Source organism: Haliotis rubra, unplaced genomic scaffold (genome assembly GCF_003918875.1).
Source record: "Haliotis rubra isolate DU_JTF1 unplaced genomic scaffold, ASM391887v1 Scf537, whole genome shotgun sequence".
Classification (NCBI taxonomy): domain Eukaryota; kingdom Metazoa; phylum Mollusca; class Gastropoda; order Lepetellida; family Haliotidae; genus Haliotis; species Haliotis rubra.
Window position 1 is genome coordinate 45,128 of NW_025767232.1, and position 25,224 is coordinate 70,351.

Below are 25,224 nucleotides of genomic sequence, written 5' to 3' on the forward strand. Positions count from 1 at the left end.
CGTACAAAAGAAAGTACACACCTGATGCTTTGAAAAAACTGTTTTCCTAAAAACAGGGTAATATTTAGAAAAGTGTTTTGATTGTGACTCACAAGTCACAAACATTGTGTACGTGTTGCAAGAACACCATAGATATCGAACCCAACTGGAACATTGCTAGCAAAATATTTACGTTTTTTCAATAGTCTCAAAACACCAGGTGTGTACTTTCATTTGTACACCAGTGTATCTTGGTGTGATGCGCACGATAGAAACAAGAAAACTAAAGTCATACAGATAGATAAAAATAGACATTTATTTTACATGGTGTCCAACCACACTTTCATCAAATAGAATTAAAACAACACAACATATGATAATCACAAAAGAGGCTGATGGTTAAGGAATAAACACCGGGGTGTTTGGAACACAACACTAGAGAGGTGACACTGGTGTCTTTGGAACACAGCACTAAAGAGGTGACACCGGGGTGTTTGGAACACAACACTAGAGAGGTGATACTGGGATATTTGGAACAGAACACTAGAGAGGTGATACTGGGGTATTTGGGACACAACACTAGAGAGGTGACACTGGGGTATTTGGGACACAACACTAGAGAGGTGACACTGGTGTCTTTGGAACACAACACTAGAGAGGTGACACTGGTGTCTTTGGAACACAGCACTAAAGAGGTGACACCGGGGTGTTTGGAACACAACACTAGAGAGGTGACACTGGTGTCTTTGGAACACAACACTAGAGAGGTAATACTAGTGCCTTTGGAACACAGCACTAAAGAGGTGACACTGGGGTGTTTGGAACACAACACTAGAGGTGACATGTGACACTAGAGAGGTGACACTGGGGTATTTGGAACACAACACTAGAGAGGTGACACTGGTGTCTTTGGGACACAACACTAGAGAGGTGACACTGGTGTCTTTGGAACACAACACTAGAGAGGTGACACTGGGGTGTTTGGGACACAACACTAGAGAGGTGACACTGGTGTCTTTGGAACACAGCACTAGAGAGGTAATACTAGTGCCTTCGGAACACAGCACTAAAGAGGTGACACCGGGGTGTTTGGAACACAACACTAGAGAGGTGACACTGGGGTATTCGGGACACAACACTAGAGAGGTGACACTGGTGTCTTTGGAACACAGCACTAAAGAGGTGACACCGGGGTGTTTGGAACACAACACTAAAGAGGTGACACTGGGGTATTTGGGACACAACACTAGAGAGGTGACACTGGTGTCTTTGGAACACAACACTAGAGAGGTGACACTGGTGTCTTTGGAACACAGCACTAAAGAGGTGACACCGGGGTGTTTGGAACACAACACTAGAGAGGTGACACTGGGATATTTGGAACACAACACTAGAGAGGTGACACTGGGATGTCTTTGGGACACAGCACTAGAGAGGTGACACTGGGGTATTTGGGACACAACACTAGAGAGGTGACACTGGTGTCTTTGGGACACAACACTAGAGAGGTGACACTGGTGTCTTTGGAACACAACACTAGAGAGGTGACACTGGTGTCTTTGGAACACAACACTAGAGGTGACACTGGTGTGTTTGGAACACAACACTAGAGAGGTGACACTGGTGTCTTTGGAACACAACACTAGAGAGGTAATACTAGTGCCTTCGGAACACAGCACTAGAGAGGTGACACTGGGGTGTTTGGAACACAACACTAGAGAGGTGACACTGGGGTGTTTGGAACACAACACTAGAGAGGTGACACTGTGGTATTTGGGACACAACACTAGAGAGGTGACACCGGGGTGTTTGGAACACAACACTAGAGAGGTGACACTGGGGTATTTGGGACACAACACTAGAGAGGTGACACTGGTGTCTTTGGAACACAGCACTAGAGAGGTAATACTAGTGCCTTCGGAACACAGCACTAAAGAGGTGACACCGGGGTGTTTGGAACACAACACTAGAGAGGTGACACTGGTGTCTTTGGAACACAACACTAGAGAGGTGACACTGGTGTCTTTGGGACACAACACTAGAGAGGTGACACTGGGGTGTTTGGAACACAACACTAGAGAGGTGACACTGGGGTATTTGGGACACAACACTAGAGAGGTGACACTGGGGTATTTGACACTAAGAGAGGTGACACTGGTCTTTGGAACACAACACTAGAGAGGTGACACTGGTGTCTTTGGAACACAACACTAAAGAGGTGACACCGGGGTGTTTGGAACACAACACTAGAGAGGTGACACTGGGATATTTCGAACACAACACTAGAGAGGTGACACTGGGATGTTTGGGACACAACACTAGAGAGGTGATACTGGTGTCTTTGGGACACAACACTAGAGAGGTGACACTGGTGTCTTTGGAACACGGCACTAGAGAGGTGACACTAGTGTCTTTTGACATCAGCACTAGATAGGTGGCACTCTTGTCTTTGGAACACAACACTAGAGAGGTGACACTGCGGTCTTTGGAACACAACACTAGAGAGGTGATACTGGGATATTTGGAACGCAACACTAGAGAGGTGACACTGGTGTCTTCGGAACACAAAACTAGAGAGGTGATACTGGTGTATTTGTTAAATAACACTTGTGAGGTGAGAATGGCGACACTTTCGAACACCTCACCCACCCCTCTCCTGCACCTCACCCACCACTTCCCTTACACCTCAACCACCACGTCCCTAACACCTCGACCACCACTTCCCTAGCACCTCACCCACAACCTCTCTGTAACTTCACCCATCCCCTGTCACACACGTACTGGTCTGGCCTGTTGTCTGACACTGACACTTTCCTAACACCTTACGACATAAGTAGGTTCTAGTCCGGATTGAACCAACACACCCGCACCGACCCCTCTCTTACACCTCACCCACCACTTTCCTAACACCTCACAACTTAAGCAGGTTCTAGTCCGGCCTCAACCAACTCAACAGCACCGACCCCTCTCTCACACCTCACCCACCACTTTCATAACACCTCACAACATAAGTAGGTTCTAGTCCGGATTGAACCAACAGAACCGCACCGACCCCTCTCTAACACCTCACCCACCACTTTCCTAACACCTCACAACTTAAAAGGTTCTAGTCCGGCCTCAACCAACTCAACAGCACCGACCCCTCTCTAACACCTCACCCACCACTTTCCTAACACCTCACAACTTAAGCAGGTTCTTGTCCGGCCTCAACCAACACACCCGCACCGACCCCTCTCTAACACTTCACCCACCACTTTCCTAACACCTCACAACTTAAGCACGTTCTAGTCCGGATTTAACCAACACACCCGCACCGACCCCTCTCTAACACCTCACAACACAAGTAGGTTCTAGTCCGGATTGAACCAACAGAACCGCACCGACCCCTCTCTAACACCTCACCCACCACTTTCCTAACACCTCACAACATAATCAGGTTCTCGTCCGGATTGAACCAGCACACCCGCACTGACCCCTCTCTAACACCTCACCCACCACTTTCCTAACACCTCACAACATAAGCAGGTTCTAGTCCGGCACACTCCCGTCACAATATGGCAGTGTTCCTGCTGGTCCGCATATACATGTATGAGATATATTCATCTCACAGTCCTCAACATACGAATTGAGATCTTTGATGTAAATCAAAATCTTTGATATGAAATTACAATTACAAGTTAATATCTTAAAACCCTATACCCATCAGCCTCAAATTTATGCAGCTCTTCAAAATTAGATCAGAAGAGTTCAATACACAGAGCAAAAGGTTTATCGCACGTAACGATTTCAATCAGGGTCAAGGCCGTTAGTGGAGGACATGCGCATGGGTCATGAAAGGATGAAGTAGACTGCCGAGGACCAATCAGAAAGCAGCATTTACAGCATGAAGCCAGTCTTCATGCCTCCGAAGATGCCCTTCTTCTTGGGTTTGTCCTGTTTGGCTGAAAGAAAATATAACCGGATTTTAGCCACTGTCGTGATACAACATAGTTGAAGGAATATCTGCGACCATGTTGAAAAGCACTGACATTCAAGAAAATTTCTAACGGTTTCTATTGTGTATACTGAATCCACATTTCCTACCTGGAACGGTGTCGGCATTGGAGGCTGCAACAGCAGCTGCAGCGTCCTCACCACTGGAGAGGTCAGTACCAGCTGCAGCAGACTGGACCCTCTCCAAGGCAAGAGCTGCAGCTGCTCTCTTCTCCTCCAGCGCTGCATAATTGTGGGCCTTCTCCAATGCCACTGCCTCCAATCTCTTCACCTCCAACGTTTGCAGGGGTCCCAGCGTTCTTCGAGGAATATGCCGACACTCTCTCTGCCTCCAGAGCTGCAAAAATCAGAGCTTCCTTCCAGGCGGCATATCCAGCATCTGCTGCAGCAGCAGCAGCCTCGGCCTTCTCTACAGCAGCAGCTACGGCCAATCTGTCAGCCTCCATTGCATTGTCAACCATTAGTTTTTCTTGGGCGGCGTACGCCTCAGCGGCTTGCTGATCTGCCTCCCGCTTCAGCATCTCTAGTCTCTGATCTGTTGGGGGAACGATTGTAGTTCAGGCGATCAGGTACTCAGAATGTTAAGTTCAAATTGAAAGGTCAAACATGTTTTACATATTTTGACATTTAACACAACTGCAAAACCAGATATATTTAATTAAAAGGGATAATAAATATCGCGTATTACTTTGTTTTGTTTTTTATTATTCAAAACGCGTATTGCAGTGATGTATTATTTGTGCGAACAGTTTCCTTTTTAAAAACCCTTTATTATTTGTTTCAGGCATTCTGGGAATTATATTTCACGTTCCGCTTTAATCTGTGGCGTAAAACAACAAGTAAGGCTTATAAAATTAGCAATACTTCATTCTTCATAACAAACGCCATGTAGCGATATTTTACAGACCGCCATTATGTAGCTTGATTATTGTTGCGTTACACAAAAACACACAAACAAACAAACAAACATAGGATTGCTACAAAACGTTTCATCCATCATTATGTGTGCCATGCATGTTTAAACAATACCTACCATCGCGGTATTTGAGGTATCTCTGAAATTCATATACGGCTAAAGCCAGACCGTGCAGGAAGATCATCTTGTTTTCAGTGCTGTCGAGAAATAAAACAAGATAGTAGCTGGAATATTGCTGAGTGCGGTGTTATGGTACAAACCAAACAAATCACTTTAATTCAATATACAATCAATTAAAACACAGACCTGTTCAGTGAACCTTATTTGCTTAATATGGTATCATAACCCGAAATAATGTGTTTGTCATAAAGTTTAACAAGCCTCATATTTTAACAACTGATACATGTCGATCAAGATAAGACAAAAATATGTATTGTTCTTTGGGCCTCCCATCGATGCAGCTCAGATACTTTAGTTCAATAAGATGACACTGACAAGGAGTCGTTTTATACCACATCCAAGTAGAACAGTTAAGTGGATTTGTACGTCACAGCAGGGTCCCTGTTCGACTCCCGATTTAATGCGTAACCTGCAGCTGCATATTTGTAAAACTTGCGTAATAATATACTGAATCGTCTACACACTGGCATTACACATGTATTACGAGACTTGTCACCTACCTCGAAACAACAATTGAGATAGCAGCGTCTAAAACGACGTGGAACAACAGCGGCAGCAACAAGACGTCCGACCAAGGCGGCGATGCGCTGACAATGAAGGCGTAACTATGCGGAGTCGTCTATGACGTCACTTCCCATGGAAGGGTCTTACGTCATACTGTGTGGGGTCTATCATGACGCTGGAAAATGCATTTAGAGAAATGTGGTGTTCACGTGTTGAGCTGTTTGTCAAGGGGTGCGGACAGGGGGTCGGAAGCAGAGGCACATCCATGATCAATGTTCACAACTATAAAAGTGTGTTTTTTTGCATTAGTTCTTGTTCAAAGTGCTAGCTGTAAATATTTATTTTGTTCTGACAGTAGTGTGCATCGTCAAAAGGTTCCAAATGTACTGTAGGAATTTAATTATTGTCAACGGAGGAATATATCTGATCAACATTTCGGAAACGTGTTCAAGTTCCGAGGAAAAGGACAATGATTACTTATATGACTTAGCAAGTGGCTAACGTTTAGATTCAGTGGAGAACTGGACTAATGTCATGTTACATAATGATAGAACGTTTGACTCAATAAATGTAATCTGTGCTTACTGTGTTGGTCAGCTGTTCATGCAAAGATAAATACTATGTCAGAACAAAATTGTTAAAATTACATGATGTAAACAAGACCCGTGAAGATCCGTGTTAGAATCGATCTTCTGAAGTAACATGAGTAAGACGGCCGCTCCACATCGGCTATCGGCTGGATGTAGGACAAGCAGGACTTGTAACGTGTAAGTATTATTTTGCTATGTCTTAATCGTAATATTGAGTAATAAAGATAAGCATGTTTGAACTTTAACTTACTATTATGTTGAAAAGTGTTGTTTGAGTGTTTTGTAACAACTACTATTTCTCAGTTCGAACTGATGTCATACGGTATAGAATATGGCATTGATATATCAAGTTGGACAACGAAATCTCTTCATTGTAATGTTTGTGTAGGTCTGTTTAAAATGTCTATAAATTATACGTTAACTGCTACATATAATGAATCAAGTTTATGAAACCTACAGTTGGGCACGTCAAATGAATAACGTTTATGTAACAAGGTTGTCTGAAGGTAAACAATACGTTGCTATCCAGTCGACAGCAGTTATCTCCCTTAGCACTGGCCAATACAGCACTGGGAGAATATTACAGGCATGCTTTTTCCAATGTAAGATGCTGAAAATCCAAGTTTGGCAAGTTCCCGACACTGTTCTTTCATGATTGAAATCAAGGGCGATATAATCAAAACCTTACAATCGAGATTTTTCTGTTCACACAAAACTGGGAATGCTTGGTAGCAAATAGATTTCCCGCCGCCCGTTTTAATGGACAAGAACACGTCCTTTCCATCGAAGAGATGTTTCAGTGCTTTTTCCTGTACGGGTGTCAACTTTGCTATGTTGAAGCGAGAACACACCCGATCGAAGTGATTTTTTTCCGCTGCCATTACTGTTTACCGAAGCAGCGGAAGAGCATTATGATAGAAGCAACATCAGGTAATATCTCTGTCCTGAGGTCCTGTTTCAGGATCATTCCCTCCCCGTTTACAGAGTGGACTGTTCGGTCTTAAGTAGGGCGATGCTAGGTTCCTTTTACTAGTGTTAGGTCGGATTGGGGGAATATGCATTTGATTTCGTTAGATTGTATGCCACTTCCTGCAGTTACTAGCAGCACCGATTGTGAAGATCTTAAAATCAAAACACACACTGAACGCCGAGTCAACGTTCACCATACATACTTACTTATATAAAGTCTTTAGAAAGTTCTGGATGCATATATATGTGCACTTCGTAACTAAACTCTTTCTTTACAGCAAGAACATACACCAAAAATATCACAAATATATTTGTAGTTTTACGCCGCAATTAGCAATATTCCAGCTATATGGCGGCGCTATGTAAATAATCGTGTCCGGACCAGACAATCCAGTGACCAACAGCATGAGCGAACTGGGATGCGATGACATGAGTCAACCAAGTCAGCGAGCCTGACCACCCGATCCCCATTAGCCGCCTCTTATGACAAGCACGGGTCACGATAATCAGAAAAACAAAACTCAAATACAGACAGATAAATATAGACATTTATTTTACAAGGTTTGCAACCACACATTTCATCCAACAGAATGAAAACAAAACAACATCATGTGGTAATCACAAAAGAGGCTGATGGGTAATTAACAAATATTGACAAAGACATTTTTCCTAAAATATTGTATTTTACCATGTACATGTCAACCATACTAAGTAAATGAAATGTGTGACATATCGGACGTACTGAAGTACAGACTAGGAGAGCGGGATATGCTGGTGTCGGTCAGGTTTTGGTCCGAGTTCGAACTCTGGTTCTGTCCACATAATGGGTTCTGTTCACATAAATATAGCTGCCATTATGTTAGGCAAGAAAATACTTCAGCTTGACCTAATGTTGAATTTGTGAAGGATCGGGCTAGGTGTATCATGTTGTTGTAACAGATTATTATACACGAAACACAACGCATGAGGTAGGCAAAAATGTCTGTATTACTTGACATCTACTACAAAGGTGCCGTTGATGTAGGTGTCTTTCGAAAACAACACTAGAGAGGTGAAACTGGGGTATTTGGGACACAACACTAGAGAGGTGACACTGGTGTCTTTGGAACACAACACTAGAGAGGTGACACTGGTGTCTTTGGAACACAACACTAGAGAGGTGACACTGGTGTATTTGGGACACAACACTAGAGAGGTGACACTGGTGTCTTTGGAACACAACACTAGAGAGGTGACACTGGTGTCTTTGGAACACAACACTAGAGAAGTGACACTGGTGTCTTTGGAACACAACACTAGAGAGGTGACACTGGTGTCTTTGGAACACAACACTAGAGAGGTGACACTGGTGTCTTTGGAACACAACACTAGAGAGGTGACACTGGTGTCTTTGGAACACAACACTAGAGAGGTGACACTGACACTGGGTGTTTGGGGACACAACACTAGAGAGGTGACACTGGTGTCTTTGGAACACAACACTAGAGAGGTGACACTGGTGTCTTTGGAACACAACACTAGAGAGGTGACACTGGTGTCTTTGGAACACAACACTAGAGAGGTGACACTGGTGTCTTTGGAACACAACACTAGAGAGGTGACACTGGTGTCTTTGGAACACAACACTAGAGAGGTGACACTGGTGTCTTTGGAACACAACACTAGAGAGGTGACACTGGTGTCTTTGGACCACAACACTAGAGAGGTGACACTGGTGTCTTTGGAACACAACACTAGAGAGGTGACACTGGTGTCTTTGGAACACAACACTAGAGAGGTGACACTGGTGTCTTTGGGACACAACACTAGAGAGGTGACACTGGTGTCTTTGGAACACAACACTAGAGAGGTGACACTGGTGTCTTTGGAACACAACACTAGAGAGGTGACACTGGTGTCTTTGGGACACAACACTAGAGAGGTGACACTGGTGTCTTTGGAACACAACACTAGAGAGGTGACACTGGTGTCTTTGGAACACAACACTAGAGAGGTGACACTGGTGTCTTTGGAACACAACACTAGAGAGGTGACACTGGTGTCTTTGGAACACAACACTAGAGAGGTGACACTGGTGTCTTTGGGACACAACACTAGAGAGGTGACACTGGTGTCTTTGGGACACAACACTAGAGAGGTGACACTGGTGTCTTTGGAACACAACACTAGAGAGGTGACACTGGGGTGTCTTTGGGACACAACACTAGAGAGGTGACACTGGTGTCTTTGGGACACAACACTAGAGAGGTGACACTGGTGTCTTTGGAACACAACACTAGAGAGGTGACACTGGTGTCTTTGGAACACAACACTAGAGAGGTGACACTGGTGTCTTTGGAACACAACACTAGAGAGGTGACACTGGTGTCTTTGGAACACAACACTAGAGAGGTGACACTGGTGTCTTTGGGAACACAACACTAGAGAGGTGACACTGGTGTCTTTGGAACACAACACTAGAGAGGTGACACTGGTGTCTTTGGCACACAACACTAGAGAGGTGACACTGGTGTCTTTGGGACACAACACTAGAGAGGTGACACTGGTGTCTTTGGGAACACAACACTAGAGAGGTGACACTGGGGTCTTTGGGACACAACACTAGAGAGGTGACACTGGTGTCTTTGGAACACAACACTAGAGAGGTGACACTGGTGTCTTTGGAACACAACACTAGAGAGGTGACACTGGTGTCTTTGGAACACAACAACAGAGAGAGGTGACACTGGTGTCTTTGGAACACAACACTAGAGAGGTGACACTGGTGTCTTTGGAACACAACACTAGAGAGGTGACACTGGTGTCTTTGGAACACAACACTAGAGAGGTGACACTGGTGTATTTGGAACACAACACTAGAGAGGTGACACTGGTGTCTTTGGAACACAACACTAGAGAGGTGACACTGGTGTCTTTGGGACACAACACTAGAGAGGTGACACTGGTGTCTTTGGGACACAACACTAGAGAGGTGACACTGGTGTCTTTGGGACACAACACTAGAGAGGTGACACTGGTGTCTTTGGAACACAACACTAGAGAGGTGACACTGGGTGTTTGGGACACAACACTAGAGAGGTGACACTGGTGTATTTTGGAACACAACACTAGAGAGGTGACACTGGGTGTCTTTGGAACACAACACTAGAGAGGTGACACTGGTGTCTTTGGGACACAACACTAGAGAGGTGACACTGGTGTCTTTGGAACACAACACTAGAGAGAGGTGACACACTTTGGAACACAACACTAGAGAGGTGACACTGGGTGTTTGGGACACAACACTAGAGAGGTGACACTGGGGTCTTTGGGACACAACACTAGAGAGGTGACACTGGTGTCTTTGGAACACAACACTAGAGAGGTGACACTGGGGTGTTTGGGACACAACACTAGAGAGGTGACACTGGTGTCTTTGGAACACAACACTAGAGAGGTGACACTGGTGTCTTTGGAACACAACACTAGAGAGGTGACACTGGTGTCTTTGGGACACAACACTAGAGAGGTGACACTGGTGTCTTTGGGACACAACACTAGAGAGGTGACACTGGGGTGGCACACAATTTGGATACACAACACTAGAGAGATCGTGACACTGTAACACTCGGTCGGATATTTGGAACACAATGGTGACCATTGGCGAACAATTTATTGTGCCAAATACTAGGGCAAAGGCATCGGTAAGGCAGCATTTTTGGTTGAAAGAGTTCACGGTAGATGGAACTATTGGTCAGAGGAACGCGGTATGTAGAATATGCAATGGTAAAGTAGTTTTTATTAAAGCTTAATCAAGCACAGTGCTTTTGTTGTGTTTTGCTTTATAAATCAAGCATTAACATATTAATATATTGCAATACATATCGCAATGTATGCTTTCGCATCGCAAAATGAAAATTCTTTGCAATACCCACCCCTACACAATACTAGAGGGTAAGGTTCCCTCCATCAGAATACAAACAAGTGGTCTCAGGACAATGGCGTCTTCACAACACAATTTTAGAATGTGAGACCATTGCGGGGCACTTCAAGCAATCAGAAAGATAGTTTAACATGTTTTGATTTAAGAATGAAGGCATACATGGTTATTTTCACTGGAGAGGTGACACTGGGACACCTTTGTAGAAGGGCTCCCTTTCGTACACCTGACCGACGACTTCTCCAACCTCTACCTGCAACACCTCACCAACCTACGTCGATGACATCCTCCAACAGCTCACCGACCCAGGTGTAAACATCTCACCTACCTCTCTCTCACTTATCATCGATGATCTCTCAAACATATTTCAGTAACCCGAATCTAACACCCCATCAACCCTCTCTCCAACACCCATGTACGACCTCAGCGACCCAAGACTTCTGTAACACCACATCAACCCCTCACCAACACAGCTGTACGACATCAGCGACCCCCTCTGAAACACATGGTGGACCTCTCCAACAGATCTATGATCACCCTCTGTCATGGCTACTGGTCGACAACAAACGAATCTGACACCAAGACAATCATCTGCTTGACAGTGTTGAACTGAACTATATCTTTTGTTGAAATTAAAAGTTATGGACGATTTAGTCCGACCTGAATTGTCTACAACACGTCGACATGGTGAAGGAACACCTCCGCTCAGTCCCATCTCAGTATGTGTTCAGTGTTCCTCCTGTTCTGGACATATGTCATCAGTTAAGTCATCTAACAGCCCTGAACACGGTAGGCATGATAGTTATAGAAGGAAACACACATTTATTGAAAAGAAACTTAAACCTACATATACTAAACGCCAAATATTAACTTTACCCATCAGCCTCTAAATCTCTGCGGAAGTTGATCACACCGCTTCTGTACAGATAGCAAAATAGTTCATCGGGAATTGATTCAATCAGGGTCAAGGTCGTTAGTGGAGGACATGCGCGTTGATCATGAAAGGATGAGGTAGACTGCCGAGGACCAATCAGAAAGCAGCATTTACAGCATGAAGCCAGTCTTCATGCCTCCGAAGATGCCCTTCTTCTTGGGTTTGTCCTGTTTGGCTGAAAGAAAGTAAGTGGATTTTAGCCACTGTCGTGATACACCATAGTTGAAGGAATACCTGCGACCATGTTGAAAAGCACTGACATTCAAGAAAATATCTAACGGTTTCTATCGTGTGTACTGAATCCACATTCCCTACCTCGAACGATGTCGGCCTTGGGAGCTGCAACAGCAGCTGCAGCGTTTTCACCACTGGAGAAGTCAGTACCAGCTGCAGCAGACTGGACCCTCTCCAAGGCAAGAGCTGCAGCTGCTCTCTTCTCCTCCAGCGCTGCATAATTGTGAGCCTTCTCCAATGCCTCCGCCTCTAATCTCTTCACCTCCAACGTTTCAGGGGACCCAGCGTTCTTCGAGGAATATGCCGACACTCTCTCGGCTTCCAGAGCTGCAAAAATCATGGCCTCTTTCCAGGCAGCATATCCAGCATCTGCTGCAGCAGTAGCAGCCTCGGCCTTCTCGACAGCAGCGGCGGCGTACGTCTCAGCAGCTTGCTGATCTTCCTCCCGCTTCTGCATCTCTTGTCTCTGGTCTTTTGGACCGAAAGATTGTAGGTGAGTTAGATAGGAAAATAGACCCGACCAATAATCACCAATTAGAGTTGTAAATATGGGTTGGATTTGAAAACATTGTTGATGGTCAACTGGTGAATTATTTCATCTAGCAAGCAGAGTGTAACTTCATCCATTTCTGTTAGAACATAGCCCCACAGTAACTAGTACTTGTCGTTAGAGAAAACTAAATGTTAATCGATGCTCATGCTGTCAATCACTGGATTGTCTGGTCCTAATCGCCATGACTTAACTAGATTGTTGATGAGTACGGCGTTAAAGAACGACAAAGGAAATTCAAGGATCGGTATATGTGTCATGTAAACAATACCTACCATCGCGGTATTTGAGGTATCTCTGAAATTCATATACGGCTAAAGCCAGACCGTGCAGGAAAATCATCTTGTTTTCAGTGCTGTCGAGAAGTAAAACAAGACATATTTTTTATCATTCCAAAATATACACACTAAATCTCTTTCATCGTCCACAACTTACCTTCAGTTAATAGGTTAAGCCCATGTCTGGTGTCCCCCGCCGTGATATTGCTGGAATATTGCTAAAAGCGGCGTAAAACTATACTCAGTCAGTCAGTCAGTCAGGTAAGTGGGTTAACTGGATTTGTTCTTCAAAGTTGGGACCGTGTTCGAATCCCCGATTTTAAGCAAACATTGCAGCGACAAATTTGCCAAACCGTGCTAAAAATTCAACTGAATCGCTTCTAAACCCGTTTGACTGTTTACAGGTATATTTGTACATTTGTCACCTACTTTGCAACGACCAATCAAGATGACTGCGTCCGTAACGGCGTGCAACAAAAGCAGCAGCAGCAACAAAACGTCCGATTCTGCCGCCAAAGCGCTGACAATGAAGCGGTAACTAAGCCGGTCGTCTATGACGTCACTCTCCTACCCAGAGTTCCATGCGGCCAGCATAGTACCAATGGTATGCTATTGTTGGGGACGAAATTTGGTACGGCTCTTTGTCTCAGGAAACTATAATACTTGTTTCAATTTACATACGAGCACACGGTGAATCACGGAGAATATTATGAAAGTGTGAATTTGGGTAATAAACGGCACAAGACACTTATATACAATTATACTATACTGTGATTGAGTGAGTGAACGCGCGTGCGCGCGTGTGAGTGAGTAACTGCGTGGGTGGGTGGGTGAGTGAGTGAGTGACAACACGGTTACGGCAAACCTGAAGCCTTTATAGGTGTGGAACTGAATGGTACATTCTCACTGATTGGGAAATCAGCTTCACTTCAAACAGAACTAACAGGAGCAAATTCATTAAAGAACTCATACCAGTAAAAGCCACACCAGGTTGTTTTACCGTAAAGCCTGTTCACAATGCAAAACTTCCGGGCCAACATCATCGGGAATGTCTTGAAGATATATCACAACTGCCATTTTGACAGCCATGTTGTCGGACCTTTTGAGATTTACCTCCCTTACTTTTGGGGGCATGGTAAACTCACCGCTGGCGATGCGTCGGCGGTGACGTCATTGCAATTAGTCAGTGGTAATAAAATGAATATGGTGCAAACTCCCCTGGGCTTCCTACACAACATTATACTGAATAATGTTCTATGTTGGAAGCCTGGAATCTAGTAACACTGAGAGACAAAACAACAACCAGGGCATATTGACTGTAAAATTAACTTTCCGCAACCGAGATCAGATCAGATCAATGATCCAGTTCCATTTGTTGCACAACGACATGGTGGTAGCGTTCTGAATATCATTCAGCTAAGGTGACGGGTGCAAAAATATTACGTGAATCAAGTCTTTTCCGGCGATAACAAGGCCTCACATTTTTTAAAATGTTTTCCTTACGTGAGTATGTGTGTCACTTTTCACAAACGTTTCAAACAAAAGGTCTAAACAGTTTGAAATCAGATGCGGCCTGACCATTTCAGGAAGATTTTTGAAGCACTTTAATGACATGTTATACATTACGCGAGAAATAAAATGTGCGAGCATGACGAGTGTGCAAATGTGCGAGTGTCTTTCACACCCGCGCAAATTATTTCCGTGTATTGTTTGTGACAGTCGTGTGAAGAAAACTGTCTGACGTCGCACCAACGTTGTATATAAACATCGTTGTATGGCGTCCGATACACAATATAATCACAGCGTAAGTTTGGACATAGATACGGTCGTTGCATATATATGATACTTTTAGCTATCGACTCCACGGTTATGTGGTTCACTAATGTAATTAATTGTGTTTCTGAAGTCAAAGACAAACCGCGAACTTATGTTTAGGTTAGGTAAGATGGTTCTGTGTTAGTGGGCCAAGGTGCCACTCTCAGGCGCAGTGATGACTTATCACTGCCAGAGGCTAATTTACATATCACGTGACCGGACCTTTTCTCTTGTTTGTAAACAAACGCACATATTCAGAAATCAGAAGAGACTGACCTTATGCAAGTTTTTCGGTGCGCTATTCATACTGTTTTACATTGTTATATAGATATTATTTTATAACTGAAACAGTCAGATTTATGACAATACATATTTATACATCAAAGTTACTCCATCGCTTGCTCTCCATAAAGAGCTTCGCTGACAGCAGATGGAACCCATAACCTATGCAAAAAAGGATCGCCACGCAAACCGAAATAGTGTTACGACGTTTTTCGATATTTTCTCAGTGAAAGTAAACGATTCTATCAAAAAAGTTTAAGTAGATGCATGTATACTCGTCAAAAATACAAGCGTTAAGAAATAAATATATACAATATATTGAATGGACTGTGCTATATATTGAATGGCCTGTGGCAGAGTAAGCTTGGCTCCGTCTCGCATATACAAGTTAGCGCCCGCAAAGGGTGCCGGGACCCAGCTAAATTTAGTGGCAGGGATACTATACTGGTCGCATGGAACTCTGGGTAGGAGAGTGCCAAGTTGAGGTGGCGGTGTGTCGTCATATCTGGCGATGCTGACGTCATACCCAGCTAACACGAAAATGTTCCAGAAACGTTTTTTAAAATGTTTTATCATCCAAAACTGTGTTCCACAGGAGATATCGCTTGTGTGAGATCAGACGATATCTCCTAGGAGATATCGTTTTGACAGTAGATTTTGCACAATGCCCTGACAATGTTATGACGTCATGAACTTGATGACGTCACAATGCTATGACATCGCTGCACTGCAAATCTAATGGCAGTACTGTGTTCAGAGATGTACATTTTTCATTGAAAACTAATGAAGAGTCATTTTGGATGATAAATAGAATCTCACCCTCGTGTCTTCTGATATCAAATATATCAACACTCGTTGATAAAAGTAAAAATATCCTCGGCAAGCCTCGGATATTTGTTACTTTATCAACTCGTGGTGATATATTTGATATCAAAAGACACTCGGGTGAGATTCTCTATTTATTCACGTGATTTCGTATGGTTCCAGAAACGTTTTAAAAACATTTTCAAAAACGTTTAACTATAAGGTTTTTGAAATGTTTTCCTGAAATGTTTTTGAAATGTTAAAAAAAATATGTTTTATTCACGTAATTTTGTATGGTTCCAGAAATGTTTTAAAAACATTTTCAGAAACGTTTAACTGTAAGGTTTTTAAAATGATTTCCTGAAATGTTCTTGAAATGTTTAAAAAAAATGTTTTGTTCACGTGATTGTGTATGGTTCCAAAAATGTTTTAAAAACATATTCAAAAACGTTTAAATATAAGGTTCTTAAAATGTTTTCCTGAAATGTTTTTGAAATGTTAAAAAAAAAAAATTATTCACGTGATTTTGTATTGTTTCAGAAATGTTTTAAAAACATTTTCAAAAACGTTTAAATATAAGTTTTTTAAAAAGTTTTCCTGAAATGTTTTTCGAGATGTTTTGGAAATGTTTAAGACAAATGTTTTATTCACGTGATTTGTATGGTTCAAGAAATGTTTTAAAAACATCCCAAAAACATTTCGTAACTTTTACATAATGTTTTTGGAAATATTGTAGAACAATATTCTGAAACTGTCAAAACATTTTACTCACTTGATTTTGTAAGGCTCCAGACGTGTTTCATAAACTTATGATTATGTTATTTTGACGGCATATTCATAAAAAAATACAAATCATGTTTCGATACACTGTCATAAAAAAAGTATAAAAAAACCTTCCGAACTTCTGTTCCAGTTATGAAAACATAGTTACCATCCAGTCCAACAGCAAGGCCTTGAATTACCACAGTCTGCCTTTGTTGATGTTTCTGAAAACATAAAAAGTGTTAAGTACTATTTTGACGTCATATAGTATCATGCTATTGCCTAACCAGTGAGTGAGTGAGTTTAGTTTTACGCCGCACTCAGCAATATCCCAGCTATATGGCGGCGGTCTGTAAATAATCGAGTCTGGACCAGACAATCCAGTGATCAACAGCATGAGCATCGATCTGCGCAATTGGGAACCGATGACATGTGTCAACCAAGTCAGCGAGCCTGACCACCCGATCCCGTTAGTCGCCTCTTACGACAAGCATAGTCGCCTTTTATGGCAAGCACATGGGTTGCTGAAGACCTATTCTACCCCGGATCTTCACGGGTCATTGCCTAACCAAACAAATTAGATGTGTATATATAGATCCACAAGAATAGTTATATTTAACTAAAAGACATACTCATTTATGGATTTGTGAAAGAGAAAGTAACATTTCGATTTGCACGTTAACTTAAAACATTACAACATTAAAAAAGGCAGAATCTGTGGCACCGGCATAATATGCCAAGGGGAACCACTCCCATCTTGCATATAAACTAAAATTATCTGCTCTTGAATTATTGGAAAGGTCACGGCCATTGTTATTCACATGCGGACGGACACCTTTCACTATTATCCTTTCCTCGATTATCAAAAAGGTATGTTGTTTCACTCTTCTTCCAGCATTGGAGTCACATGGTGGGAATAATAATGTTTCTGACGTTAAATGGGTGGTTTATTCTGCACGTTGTTGAAGTTTCCAGGCGAACCATACAGTTTTATGCAATATACAATCCCCATACGTAAAGATAATCACTTGTGTGAAACGCACCCTGCCTGGACATTTTGTCACGGATTACTTAGCCCCTTGTACATACATTCGATTGTAACTTACAATGCTAGCCTTCAATCTCAACGTGCAAGAGATCGTAATCTTAAGTATTTACAATAATTGCAGCGCTAATATTGCTCTATGAAAGTGGGCCCTGGTCAGAAAACAGATTCAGTGATTGCTTGGCATTTGTCAACTTCCCTTACCTTTACATAGTTTACTCCACCAGGTTTGCTGGGGGCATTTCTTAAGACCTCTAGCATTTCAGATCTAATGTCGTGAAACAAGTCTTTCCTGATGCTTTCCTTGCATCTGCTAAAACATAAAAGTTAAATATTGTAAGTATAAAAGAATGAATAATTATAAAAAATACATATACTTAAATTAGAATTATATAATAATAATAATAAATGCACATTTATAATGCGCCCCTTCCACACCCTAAGGCATGCTCAAAGCGCTATACAGTAACAATCATCTGGTACTCATTTGCCATAAAGTGTTCAGTAAAAGTCAACATGATAAAAATAAACAGGTTAGGTTTAGAATCCTAATATCAATATCTTATTCCTCTTGCAGAAATCTTCCTTATTTGATGTACAATTACCATGTAAGATCACTAATCTCTAAAATCATATAAAATCTTCAAAAGGTATGAATATGTAACTTGACTGTTGTGTACAGTTAACTGCAAACATGCACAGCTAGCTAGGCATAGCTCTAGGCATAGCAAAGAGAGGTGCTCTGATATCAACACGAGTTGATAATACAAATTCCGACATGCCGAACATTTTATTATTTAGAACAGACTGGTCGAAATACTGAGAGCTTATATCATTATATCACTCTTCATTAATTGTCAATAAAAAATGTACATCTCTGAACATGGTACTGCCAACACTTGCAGTGCACGATGTCATATCATTGTGACGTCATATGATCGTCATAGCATTGTCAGGGCATTGGATGAAGTCCAGATATGCCTTAGGAGATATCGTTTGATCTGGCCCCAAGCGATATCTCCTGTGGAACACAGTTTTGGATGATAAAATTACATGAACATATTGTTTAGAACAGACTGTTTGTCATGAGCTTATAAATTATACCCTTTGTATGAGGGTCCGTTATGATCCTATATATCATATGCCGATGAAGGCCAACTTGCCTTTCTGGCCCGTTCCGCTGTAATGGCTCATTAGGTTGTTTGTCATGAGTGATGCAATGAGGCCGGATCATTGATCTGCAAGTGAGTTGAAACCCTGTGTTCTCTAAGGCAAGGACTCCTTATATATTGTCCTATAATACATTTGAGACAATAACATAAGTCACTGCAACCTAGTTATTTGAATATAAACATACACATTTTTACATCGTTGTTGATTTTGTTTATATTAAGACTCTACAAATGATTTCCACACTCAAAATCTTCAATCCCACAACGCGTACACAATATCATTTAGAAATTGGTCAAATGTAGGACACGTTCCATTTGGCATTAAACTTCTCAGTAAGGTACAGATTCTATTGCTTTTGCTGTGCTGTGGCACATCCATTATTCAAATCCACACCCTCATAGTCAAGCACCTAATCACCAGCATTCTTTACTGAGAAAGTGTAATCCCAAATACAACATGTTATACTTTGAATCCCACAGTCATTTCGAGTCTATATGCTACTTGTGATGTTAATCTCTACATATATTATATACTGCAAGAATTACTATTAATTTACATACAAGTTTTCTCCTGCTTTCCTCGTCAAGACTTTTCTCAAAATCGTCCATCTCACAAGGTTTGTCAAGCTTTTGGCCAGCAGGAAGTAGAGCATCGACCTGCTGGTCCTCCGTTTCTGTTCTGAATTGTCTTTTGATAATTTTCATGTCGTTCTCCAACTTGGGTAGCTTGGCAAGTACTGAAAAATTAGGGACTCATGTTCACTTTGAACATAATACTAAAGTCAAGTATCACATACACAGTGACCAACAAATATTGGCATTTGTTGTAATCAACTTTATAATCAGACAATTCAATGAACCTTCATGCTTCTGTAATACATACAATTAGCAGAGTATATTATATTTCAGATTTGTATATAAGTTTAATAATTCAAGGACTTACCTTGTTGTAACAGTTCAGTAGTGTTCATTTCATTTGAATCCGTTGAAGTAGGAATTTGCTTTGTAGATTTGGGCAGGGATGGAATCTCAGTTTGTGCAGCCATTGTGGGTTCTATATGACAATGAAAGAAGAAAGTGTCCGCATATTCATTTTCGAAAGAGTGTTTTGGTTTCTCTGGGTAGGTGTGCCAAGTTGAGGTGGCGGTGTGTCGTCATATCTGGCGATGCTGACGTCATAGGCTCTGTCCCCGACCTTGGGCAGTCTACATGTACCGTGTTGTTGACGCAAGGAAAGTAGCTTGTTTTCAAATATCGGCAGGGAACGGTTTGAGGGGCCGAAGGACGTCAAGAGACGATGTCTGTCAAAGTGGACTGTTTTCTTATCCAAATACAGTCTCTGAACAGTCCTATAATTGTAATATTCATGTTGCTGTGTCTCTGTGTCCACGGAGATGCCGTTTTAGCCTACATAACATAGGGAACATACATAGTTAACATACGCAGATCCATGGAACCCCTTATTATCGCGGTAGTAAAAGTTGCTATCGGGATTATGAACGCCATCTGATATTTGACATTATATATAATATTTTCAGTTGAATGATGTGTAATCTTCATTCCTGTAAATAAATTGAAGTACTCTTATCTCTACCAGATATCACGTTAGTGGCGGTGCGCCCATGGCCCACCATCAGCTGTAGTGGTGGCTTGGCATCCAGGGGGCTAACGCATAACAAAAGTTAGGAATACATTTAGCTGTCTCTGTTTTTTAAACCGCCGATGTATTTGCATTTGAATGAATACCATAGGAAATTTAATATTCTAAATTTCTGTGTAATTTTATATTTGTAGGTCGATCCAGGGCCACTCGAGCGCAATTCTCGCACAGCGCGTTATCGGGATTATGAACCCTATCTGATATTTGACATTATAAATATATGTTTTCAGATGACTGATGTTTAATCTAAAGACTTCATTCCTGTAAATAGCAGCTAGTTCAATACGGTACGTCAATTGCCTCGTTTGACCTGGAAAACTCTCGATCTATTATCGCGGTATTGCTATTTTCTTACTAGGGCACACTGTACAAGCAAATGACACCCTCATTTGACACCCTCAGATGACACACATTGCATTAAAGCAACGGATCTTAATAGTTTTGATACTAAAATATTTGGAATTCCATTAGGATTAGTAACATAATTTACATTTTAATCAAAACAATTGTTGCTTTCAATCCAAACGCCAAACTCTGGCTGAAGTCCCCTGTATTATACGCTTTCTTTCTCTCTAAAATTGAACATGTTCAGACACATTCATAAACCTCACCTCAATAAAAAGAGCAAATACTTATACCATGTTGACTTTGGTATGTCATTGAAAAGCGACTTTCACAAACCCACAAACGTTGACGTGGTTGACACATGTATCGGTTTCCAATTGCGTAGATGGATCCTCATGCGGTTGATCACTGGATTGTCTGGTCCAAACTCGGTTAGTTACAGACAGCCGCCATATAGCAGGAATAAATCCGTGTGTTGCTATTTTGCTGTGTTTAGTTTTTAGCAGATGGAAACAGTCAGAAACGTTGCGCGTCAGTTGTCGGTACGTGCGCGACAGATATGTACCCGAGGTACGTGTTGGGTAAACAGAAATGTCCATTTTATTTTAGATTCAGTGGTTCATATAAGGAAGCTGAGCTTGAATTATTGGTGATGTAACGGTCGAAACATAACCGACATACGTGCAATATGAAAACGTCGTCCACCGTTTAATACGTGTAATATGGTGAAAAGTTCGCTTCTGTTGCGGAATAGCAACTCGTCCAGCGTTTTGGGTACCGAGTAGTTTCTGTACACTAAGCAGAAGGGTTCACTCTAGCACTACTACTTGTCTGAAGGTTGGTATCAGCCCAGAACACATGGGTTTGCACGTGCTGGGCTTGCACGTGTATACCATGCAGGCGCCAACGACGTGACTCTTGCACAAACAGATACCGGCAGTTACTTACGTATTGTCCATTTTCAATCCAAACGCCAAACTCTGGCTGAAGTCCCCTGTATTATATGCTTTCTTTCTCTCTAAAATTGAACATGTTCAGACACTGAATTAAAATATACAGGTCGGTTATCTGAAAACAGTACATAAATGCAATATATGTTTCCATTCTATGTTTAATAAGTATTGTCCGTTTGGCTCAAAAGCGGAACGACGAATTGCAATCTAACTCGAAAACTAATAAACAGAAAATACTCAATGAAACACTGATCATAATAAAAAATCATACACTTTAAAATAAACTGACCACAATTATATTTGTTGTTTAACGCCGCACTCAGCAATATTCCAGCTATATGGCGGTGGTCTGTAAATAATCATGTGCGGACCAGACAATCCCGTGACCAACATCAGGAGCATCGATCTGCGTAATACGGGATACGATGACATGGGTCACCACGTCAGTCGCCTCTTACAACAAGGACGGGTCACGATAGATCAGAAAACAAAACTCAAACACAGACAGATAAATATAGACATTTATTTTACATGGTTTGCAACCACACATTTCACCCAACAGAATGAAAGCAAAACAACACCATATGATAATCACAAAACAGGCTGATGGGTACAAAATACTGACAAAGACATTTTCTTCTAAAATGTTCTATTTTACCATGTACATGCCAACCATACTAAGTAAATGAAATGTGTGACATATCTGAAGTACAGACTAGAAGAGCGGTATGTGCTCGTGTCAGTCAGGTTTTGGTCCGAGTTCGAACTCTGTTGGTATGGGTTCTGTCCACATAAGCATAGCTGCCATTATGGCAGGCAAGAAAATACTTCAGCTTGACCTAATGTTGAATGTGTGAAGGATCGAGCTAGGTGTAAAATGTAACAGATTAATTTACACGCAACACAATCATGACGTAGACACAAATGTCTTTAAAACATATTACTTTCGGCGGCTCCTTGACATCTACTACAGAGGTGCTGTTGCTAAATGTGACAGCGGTGTCTTTGGGAGACAATACTAGAGAGGTGACACTGGTGTCTTTGGAACACAACACTAGAGAGGTGACACTGGGATATTTGGGACACAACACTAGAGAGGTGACACTGGTGTCTTTGGAACACCACACTAGAGAGGTGACACTGGGGTGTTTGGGACACAACACACACTGGTAGACACTAAAGAGGTGACACTGGGGTGTTTGGGACACCACACTAGAGTGGTGACACTGGGGTGTTTGGGACACCACACTAGAGAGGTGACACTGGGGTGTTTGGGACGGCACACTAGGGAGGTGACACTGGTGTCTTTGGAACACAACACTAGAGAGGTGACACTGGTGTCTTTGGAACACAACACTATAGAGGTGACACAGGGACTTTGGAACACAACACTAGAGAGGTGACACTGGTGTCTTTGAAACACAATACTTGAAAGGTGACATTGTGGTCTTTAAAAAGCCAACACTAGAGAGGTGACAATTGGGTGTTTGGGACACCATACTAGAGAGGTGAGACACTGGGGTGTTTGGGACACCACACTGAAGAGGTGACACTGGGGTGTTTGGGACACCACACTGAAGAGGTGACACTGGGGTGTTTGGGACACCATACTAGATAGGTGACACTGGGGTCTTTGGGACACAATACTTGAAAGGTGACATTGTGGTCTTTAAAAAGCCAACACTAGAGAGGTGACACTGGGGTGTTTGGGACACAACACTAGAGAGGTGACACTGGGGTGTTTGGGACACCATACTAGAGAGGTGACACTGGGGTGTTTGGGACACCCTACCATTGAGGTGACATTGAGGTCTTTAGAACAGGCCTAGATTGGTGACACTGGGGTGTTTGGGACACCACACTAGAGAGGTGACACTGGGGTGTTTGGGACACCACACTAGAGAGGTGACACTGGGGTGTTTGGGACACCACGCTAGATTGGTGACACTGGGGTATTTGGGACACCATACGCTAGAGAGGTGACACTGGGGTGTTTTACCAAGAGAGGTGACACTGGGGTGTTTGGGACACATACCAAGGAGGAGGTGATACTGGGGTGTTTGGGACACCATACCAAGGAGGAGGTGACACTGGGGTTTTGGATACCAAGGAGGTGACACTGGGGTGTTTGGGACACTATACCAAGGAGGTGATACTGGGGTGTTTGGGACACTATACCAAGGAGGTGACACTGGGGTGTTTGGGACACTATACCAAGGAGGTGATACTGGGGTGTTTGGGACACTATACCAAGGAGGTGATACTGGGGTGTTTGGGACACTATACCAAGGAGGTGATACTGGGGTGTTTGGGACACTATGGGACACCATACTGAGGTGATACTGGGGTGTTTGGGACACTATACCAAGGAGGTGATACTGGGGTGTTTGGGACACCATACCAATGAGGTGATACTGGGGTGTTTGGGACACCATACCAAGGAGGTGATACTGGGGTGTTTGGAAAGCAACACCAGAGAGGGGCACAGGGTCTTTGGGCACACAAGACTGGAGGGTAAGATTCCCTCCATCAGAATACAAACAAGTGGTCTCAGGACAATGGCGTCTTCACATCGAAATTTTAGAAGGCGAGGCCATTGCGGTGCACTTCAAGCAATCAGAAGGATAGTTTAACATGTTTTGATTTAAGAATGAAAGCCTTCATGGTTATTTTCACTTGAGAGGAGACACTGGGACAGCTTTGTAGAGGGCTCACTTTCGTACACCTCACCGACGACTTCTTCAACCTCTACCTCAACACCTCACCCACCTACATCGCTGACATCCTCCAACAGCTCACCGACCCAGGTGTCAACACCTCACCTACGTCTCCCTCACTTATCATCCATGATCTATAAAACACATTTCAGTTACCTCTCTTCAGCACGACCTCAACGACAGCCCCCCTGAAACACGTGGTTGACCTCTCCAACACCCCTGTACGACATCAACGACCTTCCCCTCCCGAAATACGCGGTCAACCTCTTCAAACAAATTTCAGTAACGCGAACCTACCACCCCTACCAACCCTCTCTCCAACACCCCTGTAAGGGCTCAGCGATCCCAGAACTCTGTAACACCTCACCAACACTGCTGTACGACATCTGAAACACATGGTCGAACTTCCAAACAGATCTATGACCACTCTTTGTCACAGCTACTGGTCGACCCAACTCCTCAAAAAAACAAATCTGACACCAAGACGATCATCTGTTTGACATTGTTGAATTGAACCACATCTTTTGTTGAAAAGAAAGTTATGGACGATTTAGTCCGACCTGAATTGTCTACAACACGTCGACATTGTGAAGGAACACCTCCGCTCAGTCCCGTCTCAGTAT

General features: G+C 42.7%; 2 protein-coding genes and 2 long non-coding RNA genes across 4 annotated transcripts; 2 read left to right on the forward strand and 2 right to left on the reverse strand.

Annotated features, from left to right (window-relative positions):
* Positions 1 to 390: 390 nt before the first annotated feature.
* LOC124253242 lies at positions 391 to 1,345 on the forward strand. Its single transcript, XR_006892145.1, has 3 exons — positions 391 to 458; positions 567 to 782; positions 1,234 to 1,345. It is a non-coding gene; the product is annotated as an uncharacterized LOC124253242 (long non-coding RNA).
* LOC124253243 lies at positions 875 to 1,219 on the forward strand. The gene is made up of 3 exons (XR_006892146.1): positions 875 to 909; positions 1,126 to 1,161; positions 1,198 to 1,219. It is a non-coding gene; the product is annotated as an uncharacterized LOC124253243 (long non-coding RNA).
* Positions 1,346 to 3,479: 2,134 nt separating the features above from the next.
* On the reverse strand, positions 3,480 to 5,089 carry LOC124253264. The gene is made up of 3 exons (XM_046687006.1): positions 5,006 to 5,089; positions 4,063 to 4,507; positions 3,480 to 3,920 (listed from the first exon to the last, which is right to left on the reverse strand). The coding sequence occupies exons 1-2, from the start codon at positions 5,070 to 5,072 to the stop codon at positions 4,125 to 4,127; spliced, it is 450 nt and encodes a 149-aa protein (XP_046542962.1). The 5' UTR covers positions 5,073 to 5,089; the 3' UTR covers positions 3,480 to 3,920; positions 4,063 to 4,124.
* Positions 5,090 to 12,094: 7,005 nt separating this feature from the next.
* On the reverse strand, positions 12,095 to 13,121 carry LOC124253244. Its single transcript, XM_046686985.1, has 3 exons — positions 13,044 to 13,121; positions 12,300 to 12,689; positions 12,095 to 12,159 (listed from the first exon to the last, which is right to left on the reverse strand). The coding sequence occupies exons 1-3, from the start codon at positions 13,108 to 13,110 to the stop codon at positions 12,095 to 12,097; spliced, it is 522 nt and encodes a 173-aa protein (XP_046542941.1). The 5' UTR covers positions 13,111 to 13,121.
* Between the last annotated feature and the right edge of the window lie 12,103 nt (positions 13,122 to 25,224).